Source organism: Acanthaster planci, linkage group LG21 (genome assembly GCF_054643075.1).
Source record: "Acanthaster planci isolate LZ-2023a linkage group LG21, COTS_SCS, whole genome shotgun sequence".
In the NCBI taxonomy this organism is placed as follows: Eukaryota; Metazoa; Echinodermata; class Asteroidea; order Valvatida; family Acanthasteridae; genus Acanthaster; species Acanthaster planci.
The window spans coordinates 2,966,285-2,975,376 of record NC_141797.1 but is presented as its reverse complement, the minus strand read 5'-3'; the positions used below and the strand labels follow the sequence as shown (position 1 = coordinate 2,975,376).

The window sequence follows — 9,092 nt, the reverse complement described above, 5'->3', positions numbered from 1 at the left end:
GATGATTGTGTTACTATGTTGCCCCATTTTATACACAACTTGATGTTTGTATTCTTCAGAAGGATCTTAAGGTAAACTCTGAATAACGAGGACAGTCTCCCAAAATGGCCGGGTTGATGCAGTTAAATTCCACACTTTCTTGTCAGAGCATCATTACATACGTAATTACTGCTTGGTATTGCAGAAACCAAAACTCTAGAGGCTGCTGAAAAGGAAATTCCTGTTCGTCCATCTAGTGTATTCTTGCAAGTGGTATGTTTTATGAGTAAACTTTAATTCGGATTGATCTTTGTCTCAAGTGCCGAAAATGCATGCAAAATTGCTTTAGTTTCATGTGAGACAGGTATTTGCTCTATGTTGCAATCAGCTTTCTAAGGACCTTTCAAAGGAGGGCATACTTTTACTAACCTGGTTAACAAACGATGAGGTAATGTGAATATTGCAGTGGCGTCACTACCAACAAGATGGCGCTTGATAGCTCTCGGCACCGTTCGACCAATTACAGAGTGTTTCTACTCGGTATGTTCAAGGACGTGGTCTCTGTTCTGAAAAGTTAGCAAAGGTTGCGCCAGAACCACTTTGTCCCTACCTAATCCCCCATCAGCCTTTAAAAGAGAAACAACTTTGTAGACTCATTTTCACCTACTTAAACCTGAACCGAAATAAATTTATGGCAAAAAAATATTGGTATCACATATTTTAAATTAGGATGGACGGGAAATGAAAAACAAAAAGCAATAAATGAGTTCTTCCAATACTCTACCTGTAGTTTTGAATTATTAATACCAACCTAACACTGTACAAATCGACCGATACCTACTTAGATTTGTCACGTGGGTTTGCGTAGCACTTTCAGGTTCCCTTGCGCTTCCTCTCAGCATTTTTCTTCATAGCACAAACTGGGATGAGTGAACAACAGCGGCTTGTTCGACCGCCTGGTTCCTGCCTCAAAAACTACTCGGAGTTAAAACGACAGATGGTGGTAAGGAACCTCGCCAGGCATAGGCCTCATTAATCCTCCCTCCCCTTCAGGGGAAAATCCGGGCATCGCCACGCTGCTCCACCTCTGAAGAGAACTGCTAACAAAAGTTGGTCATTTTGTGCTCAAAATTACTAGTATTGGTAGGTCAAGTCTTAATGACTTATTAAATCAAGACAGGACTAATATTTAGTCAACAGTGACTCACTTCGGTCAAATTTGACTAATATTTGACTTGTCTTTGACGAATAAATGTTAGTAATTGGCCTTTCTGGCTTAAGTAAAAATAGCCACGGGCCGGTCTCACCAATTTAAATTGCCAATTTTAGACATAGAGCTGGACTAAATTCTATTGGTCAAAATGACTAATGTTTGTTTACAGTGAAGGACAAATGCCAGCAACCGGTTAGGGCCTAATATCTCCACATACAATGCTATACATAACTTGTGCACTTTTCTAAGCCTATATTGTTCTAACATCGCAATATGTGAATGCATTGTGTATGCACTACCAACGTCAGCTGTGTTGTAACCATGCATCAATTTCCTCAATCACTTCCGGGAGAGTTCAACGGGTCAGTTCAATGCAGTGCCGTGTGGAATGCTAAGAGTCACGGAATTCGGGTTAGTGTCACAATATAGTTCCAAATGAGCATAGATTTATGCAGTTAAAGATAGTTTGTCAAATGTTTGTTACCCGAGGCGTCACATCAATCTGTTAAGTCATTGTCTACTCATTATAGCTGTGACAGCATTAAAATAAAACACAAGCCTGTTAAGAATTTGGCTTAGTAACTGGCCTTGTGCACTTCCCATTGATGCATGTATTATATACAATCGTTTAAGAAAACAAACCCTGGTTGTCAAAGGAGATGTTAAAAATCTAAAATTCAGAGCTTTTATTATTGAAATTTACAAACGGGAACCACTTTGTTCCACTTTGTTCCACTTTGTACAGCACTCAATGAATCATTCAAAGTTGGTCTGCGTCATGTTTTATTCACCAGTCAGACGTCAACACCAAACAAGTCAGTGATTCGATAGAGTTGCCGTTACTGATACTTCTCCCTTGGTCCATCAACAAAGAACATGTTTTATTATAAATGCATCACAGACATCTATTTTGTATCTACTAATAAGACCTGGTCATTTCAAAGTGTCGGTGATCCAAGTTTCAATGAGATCACTACCCGCAAAGTGCGTAACAACATTGCATGAACGTAACTCACCAGTGTAAGATGAGTCAGTGATGCGTGTGAGTGACAGTGCGCCGGGGCCAATCACAAACTAGGCCAATTTCAGCAGTCACTGCTCAGGAAATGGCCGGTCAGTTTAAAGGCACAAGCGGCTGCATTGCTCCCCAGAACAACCACCCTCAGCTTACGTTCGAAATGGCTGACTGAGGGAGCAGATTTAATTCCCCGAGGGAGACGATTGTGATCAACATAACAAGGTGAGTGTTGAATAATACAAGTGCGTTTGGAGAAATGTAAGAATGAGTTCTTTGGCAATAAACAATCCAGAAAAAAAAATCATTCAAATTATGTGATAGTGTTCGCGTGCCCCTTAGCAAAGGCTGAAGCTGACCTCTCTGCTAACATTAGTAAGAGTTGGAATAACCATGTGAAAGTGATTTTGGTGAATATTGCCAAAAGCAAGTCTGAACAGCATATGTTCGTGTACGTTTGTCTCTTTGTGATTGGGAAGAATGTTCACGTAGCCCATTACTTGAGCTTTTCAAAATATTGAGTTCAATTTGCAACGAAACATTCTGAAACTGAACGTTTGTGATCATGACCCATAATTACAGACGCCGTCTGGACTTCAGTGGGCCAAATTCCACTACCAAACTTTTGCTTGTCTTTTTTTCAAGCTGTGTGATGTCTCTGATATGTTTGTACGTTGGTTTGAGTCACGCCAAGACTGTCTGGCTGACATTGCGCGTTTACACAGTCAAGCGAAGACAAACACCAAATTTATTGTGACCACAGATCAGATATTAATGCTGGGAGTTGGGCTGAAAGACTTTCCTGACGTCAAATATGCTTGCTTTTCGGCTTAAAAGTAAAAAGGCGTCTCTGCGTATTGGCTAGTCATTACAGAGCGAGTGTGCAAAGTGTTCTGCAGACTCTAATGTCTTTAACATTTGAGTTATCAATGGACATCTAAATACTCTGCTTTTTGTAGTGTCAATCTATCCTCGTTATTTTAAGAAACTTTTGTAAAAAACCTCTTATAGTGAAATCATATCGAAAATCTAAAGTGAGAATGTCCCACATGTCAGCCTAACAGGAATTAGTTTGACAATTTCAATATAAAAACCATATCAAGCTTGTTTATCATTTATTCTATTTTATTGATGCTAATATGGATATTCGACAAATAATTTGAATAAGATGACGCTATACCCCAACAATTTCCCTTCGACATTAGATTAAAACCAAAAGAATACACCCTCTCATGTAATCTTAGACGGACGTATTAAAACATTTCTGTACAATTAATCTATTTCACAACCCTTTATTTAATATAGTATCTGTATCTAACTTAAACTTTTGTTTTCCCAACCAAGTAAATAACAATAAATCATTAATATATGTAACATGAACGAAAAGTTGTCAAATCTTCATCCTTACACTTCATTCATCTATAGTTCAGGCTTTGCAGTTATTCCTTCACCAATGTTCGGTAGCACTCGTAAAACAGTATAATGTTGATGTTGAGTTTTTGACTTTTTTTTCTTCAAATGACATTAATTTAATATGATTTTTTTATTAATTTCAGTTTTATAGTTTTTCTCGTCATTGCTGGCTTCGAGAAAGTAAGAAGGACATAAGAGTAAGCTGTTTCGATTTTTTTCTAGCTGTCCCCTTAAGACAAGACTAGATTTGTTTCTATTGAGCTACCTGTAATTTTGTTTATATGCAGATATAAATATTATATTTTGTTTATAAAAATCACCCAAATATAGTTTTAATTCCTAAATTGAACCTCTTAACGCATAGCGTTAACAACCAGGATTTTGACTAAATTTTTGGAGTTGCTTGGGGTGCAATAAAAGAAAGTGTAATTTACCCACCAGAAATCAATCTGTTCTTAAAAAACCTCGCAAATGCCAGGCGAGTCAGTAAATTAAAAATTACCGTTTGGACACTGCCACTCACTTTCGTGTCGTTGAGAGTCTTTAGTCATATACATTGATTGAAATGATAATAAATTAGTAACTAAACTCAACACAACTTTTTTTAATTTGTCTCTTTGGAATTGCAACCGCCCTTATTCGTGTTGTTGCGTAACGCCACTGCGATGGCAGTGCTCTGAACGAGGGTTCCCTCTTTCTCAGGATATTGCGGGGACATCAGTATGGGAGGGTCAAACACAAATACATTACGTAGAGCGCAACCCATCGCCCAAATGCTGTGCTGCTAAGGGCCCTCTCTCATGTCAATTTCTTTGCAATGTATTGAAGTCATTTTTTAACACAGAACGGAGGATAGAATGGAAAACAAAAAGGAAAGAAAAACCTTCATATAAGTTTGAAACCTTTCTTTTAATGCCGTTGGTTACCTTGATGCTTTTTCAAACTCCAAAATGGTCCCTTGGTAATAACAATTCTGTTACAAATTGGATACAAGCAAGGATGGTAAAAATTTGAAAAGCGAAAAGACACGGCCTGACAGTCTGTGGCGTCTTGGTGCAGCCATTTCAACTGTTCTTTTTTAAGTACACAGAGGCCTTTCAAGCTTTGGGTGTCTGGCGGGGGTTAATCCAAAATTGATTGGTGTTTTGGGCTTACCTAACATTAAGGTGGCATAGAATAAAGTCAAAAGCCCTACTCGCGGTGTTGTTGCCTTTATTTGCTGGTGTTATCTTATGCTTTTGTTGCTAATATTTAATAAAGAAATATACTAACAACTTTCTTTCCTACTCAGCTAAGTATCACTTGCAAGAAATCTGTGGGGGGGGGGCATTTTGCCCCTGCATCCCGCAGCATACGCCACCGGAAGTAGATTTCCATATCGTTATTGATATGGTTGGATGATCTTAGGATTTTAATTTTTTTTCATGGCTGTTTGGCGAGGGGGTTTTTAATTAAGCGGCCAGTTCCATTGTCATCAATATGGGAGGTCAATATTTTCAATGTTCAACTGGATACTTACCTCCTGGCCACCTGATGTACTGATAAATATTTTTTCAGCCCCAAAGAGTCATGTTTCTCTTTGTCATGTTCGTTCTTTTTAACCTTTTTTATTCTTCTCTAATTATATTCAAATTTCAATACATTTGTTTAGATGCAACTCTGTTTTGCAACCACCCTTACAATCGCCATCCTCCTGGGTAACTCTATCAAGCTCCGAGCTGCCATTACCGGGCCGGCTACCGCCGAGAGTGATGGTCCTGGGTCTCAGGTGTGTCCTATGTGCTGCCAGGGACCTGCTGGAACACCCGGAATTCCGGGCCTACCAGGAAATCAGGGTCAATTTGGACCGGCAGGGGCAAAGGGCGATGCTGGGGTCAAGGGTCAGAAGGGTGAGATAGGTCCAACTGGCGCTGTTGGGAACCCTGGCCCCAAAGGGGACGATGGACTGGGCCTGCCCGGTAAGGTAGGTCCTAGAGGTCCACCTGGTGTAGTTGGTGCCATTGGGGAGTTAGGGGCCAAAGGTCAAAAGGGCGAGCCAGGGGAGACTCCAGATACCTCAGTCCACCAGGTAGCATTTACCGTGATCCGGACAAGTCCCTCGGATATATCTACGAGTCATGCCACCCTTTTGCCCTTCCAGCAGGCTAAGAGGCTTTTGCCAGGTACCAGCTTTGATCTTGGGACCGGAACATTCACTTGTAACGTGCCGGGCACCTACGTATTTACGTTTTCTGTATACAAATATTCATCTAACCAACTCTTCGTTCATCTTAGGAAAAACGATGAATGGGTTGTCTCTGGCGGTAGCTATGATTCCAGACACAGTGAGCAGGTGTCTGCGAGCGCGGTGCTGGTTCTGCAGCGAGGGGACTCGGTGTATTTGACCATGTATGGTAGGGCAACAAGTGCTTCAACCTATGCCTACACCTCATTCACTGGCTTTCTACTTTACTCCCAGTGAACAAGAGAAAGTATGGACTAAAATACGCACGATTGCGTGAATGTGCTTTTGTGCTTTTTTGGATGCGAATGTTTGTACGAAAGCTTCAGTCTCTGCAGATCAATGTATTTGGAAACACGTAGCTTTTCCTGCAAAATTATTATCCTGAGCTAATCTTTATCAAATTCAATATTCATTGTTTGGGTACCTGGGACCTGATTTTGCTTTTGTTAAAGTTGAAACGTGTTTAAAATGAATGCAGCATTGTCTTTATTGAGGAAAAATGAACTAAATCATCTAAATTAACATGAAATTAATCAATCAAAAAATTCTCTAACGTAAAAGATGCCGCCATCATGACGACATCTCAGATATAAACAGGAGTAGTTCCGAGCTAATCCATGCCGACCAGAACTTGTTTAGTTGTGTATCAAAAAACGTGGTTTTGAAGATGTCATCGCAAGGTCATTATTTCCTAACTTCAATTGCACTTTTTTTACACATGTTTAAGATATTGTGCATGCAATTCCGAACAAAATTCGTGTCGGAAAATGTATCGCAAATAATGTCAAATGGCAGACTGTTATGTGTTTAATTAAAGATACATTGCAGTCATGTCAGCAAGGAAAACAGGAAAACCCAAGTTGATGGTAACAATGGACTTTTGTTTAAAGAAAAGCCTTAGCGAACCTTTGATGTCTCACGGATCAGGAACTCAAATGATATTCTTTTGTTTACACTGAAACGTTTTCCATGTTGATGAATTTGGTTACCTGAGGTGGGCCACGCTCCATTCTTGTCAAGTTCAACCTAATCCCTAATCTTGGACTCCAACCCATCCTAACTGTCAGACACACGACGAATCCAGACATGTTTAGGACGTGCTGAGTGCAGCAGCCGCTGAATGCAACTACAGCAAGCTGTTTATTTTCACCATAGTTAACTGTGTTGGATTAAAGTAATTATTTTATTTCTATCATATGAGCCTCTGAGATATCACATACTTTCTTCGATACAAGAACAGAGACACAACATAATACTTTTCATGGCAACATCTACAGCGATCAACTGCGATAGACTGCATGGTTTATTATCTTTATTCCTGATATTAACTGATAATAAATATATCTACTCTACCTGTTTGTAGCATCACGTGTGAACCCTATTGTAATGGAAGTAAAAATACAATGAAGGGACTTAATATTTGTAGAGTTATCCAAGACAACACAACATTTACATTGTGACTGTACGGTTAAAAATATATGTTTGTTATGTATTTATATTAATCTACCACTTACATCCTTACAACATACTCACTTGTAACTAATGCTATAAGAGGTTGCATAGTTGCCCGTACGTAGTCATGATTGTTAAAATGATACTGTAAGAATGTACCCATATTACAGAACCTGTTTCAAACACCTGGATGTAGTCGATTGGAGACAGAATTTTAAAATGTCATGATGTGTACTTTAAAGCCGCTTTCTGAGTGTGTGGTTTTTTAAAAATACTGTTCAGTTTTTATATACGGTAAATCCTTGTCCCAGGAAGATTAGGTGGTAGTACTTTTAGACATTTTTTTGTTTATATTCACAAATTCCACAAGTGTCCCCTTTCCTTCACAGTGGGCCACTGGACATCAGTTAAAATTAAAATATGGCAAAAATGTGTAAAGTATCTTGTGTGTGTATTAACACGAAACTTTCAATTTGTAACTTTTTTTTAGACCAAAACTTGTGTCATTACCTCTTATTATCTATAAGAGATTCTCATTCACCACTGTCAAAATACCAACAGTACCTTAGCCGACCGGGTAAGGTCTTCTGCTGGGACTGTCGGCGAAGTCCAGGTGAGCGCCTTAGTACAGGCTCGAGACGTATGGCCGACTTGACGACCAGGGCTTAGGGGCTTGTCTAGTTTTCTCCCTTGCGTGGTCGCTCGAACCCTTAAAGGATGGGCAAGGAGGGGGTGCGGTGGGCTGGAAACCCCAATACCCCAGATTAGTCCGATATGGATATGGAAGCCAGAAACCGCGATTCCTTGCGAATGTCAAGAGGCCGTGCGCCTGAATACTCTGTCACCACCATATAGGCTCTTTGAATGGGCAGAGGAAGCGGTGCTTGGTCCAATCAGTTTCTCCTTTTGGCAGGATTTCCTCGGGCGGCGTATTGCATATCTCTGGCTTGTTGATCTTGAAGCCTACAGTTTGATAACATTAGTGTTATACAGTAGGTTTTTCAACCCACCCCTCCACAGAGAGCCTATAAGGCCATTGAAATCGGAATGACACTTCTTTGCTGCTTTTAGCCCAAATGTGATGTCCTGCATGCATCATTTCTGAATTGTTAATTTACACATAGGACAGTTTTTACCTCAATATATATCTGAGAATAACATCTCTCACTCGCCGTCTCTGCTGCGTTCGCGTCCGAGTCATATAATGTTTATAAAGTGGATCGTTATCAGCATTTTGCATGACATACTGAAGAACACGTCCTGCGTTATTTCCGTGTGACTGATATCCTACCAAGATGAGGTGACGCTCCTCTACAGTAACACGAACTGCAGCACCCGTATGTTGCACGATTCCGCACAAGGGAAGGTTTCAAGCATATGTACATCAAATAAGTACGCTCTGATAGTTTATCTCAGTAAAGGCAAGTATCAGTGCGCATCGACAAGTATTTTGCATTTGAAAATACTGAACAAAGAGAACGGTCGCCTCTAAATAACAATGAACATCGACGGTTCACGAATTAAAAGGAATGGCGAGGAGAACGGTTGCATTTAATTAATTAAAACCCTGGGACGCGGTATGATTTTTTACACGGTCTCAGGATCGGCCTCGCCAGGCGAGTCTTTATCATTTCTCGGGGTGGCAGAGCCCTGAGTCCGTCCTAAAGGTATATAAATGCTTCAATGGTTATCCCCTAGCCTCTACAGCTCTTAAACACCACCAAAAGTACATCACAGTACCGTGGGGCCGTTTTCCGAGGCTATACCGATTGGGGGAGGGGGCTCGCCACGCGCCA

At 40.3% G+C, this 9,092-nt stretch overlaps 1 protein-coding gene and 1 long non-coding RNA gene across 3 annotated transcripts; both read left to right on the top strand.

Moving 5' to 3' along the window:
• Nucleotides 1–876: 876 nt before the first annotated feature.
• LOC147795686 (uncharacterized) lies at nt 877–1,774 on the top strand. Its single transcript, XR_015423676.1, has 2 exons — nt 877–982; nt 1,545–1,774. It is a non-coding gene; the product is annotated as an uncharacterized LOC147795686 (long non-coding RNA).
• Nucleotides 1,775–2,144: 370 nt separating this feature from the next.
• On the top strand, nt 2,145–7,737 carry LOC110989737 (uncharacterized). 2 transcript variants are annotated; one of them, XM_022254320.2, is made up of 3 exons: nt 2,145–2,432; nt 3,764–3,817; nt 5,272–7,737. In XM_022254320.2, the coding sequence occupies exon 3, from the start codon at nt 5,272–5,274 to the stop codon at nt 6,079–6,081; it is 810 nt and encodes a 269-aa protein (XP_022110012.2). In that variant the 5' UTR covers nt 2,145–2,432; nt 3,764–3,817; the 3' UTR covers nt 6,082–7,737. The 2 variants fall into 2 exon arrangements, with proteins under 2 accessions (XP_022110012.2, XP_022110013.2); XM_022254321.2 differs by lacking the exon at nt 3,764–3,817.
• Nucleotides 7,738–9,092: the final 1,355 nt, after the last annotated feature.

What these genes read in the sequence shown, in the direction of transcription:
- LOC110989737 (XM_022254321.2), top strand. Translation starts at nt 5,272, where the DNA reads ATGCAACTCTGTTTTGCAACCACCCTTACAATCGCCATCCTCCTGGGT.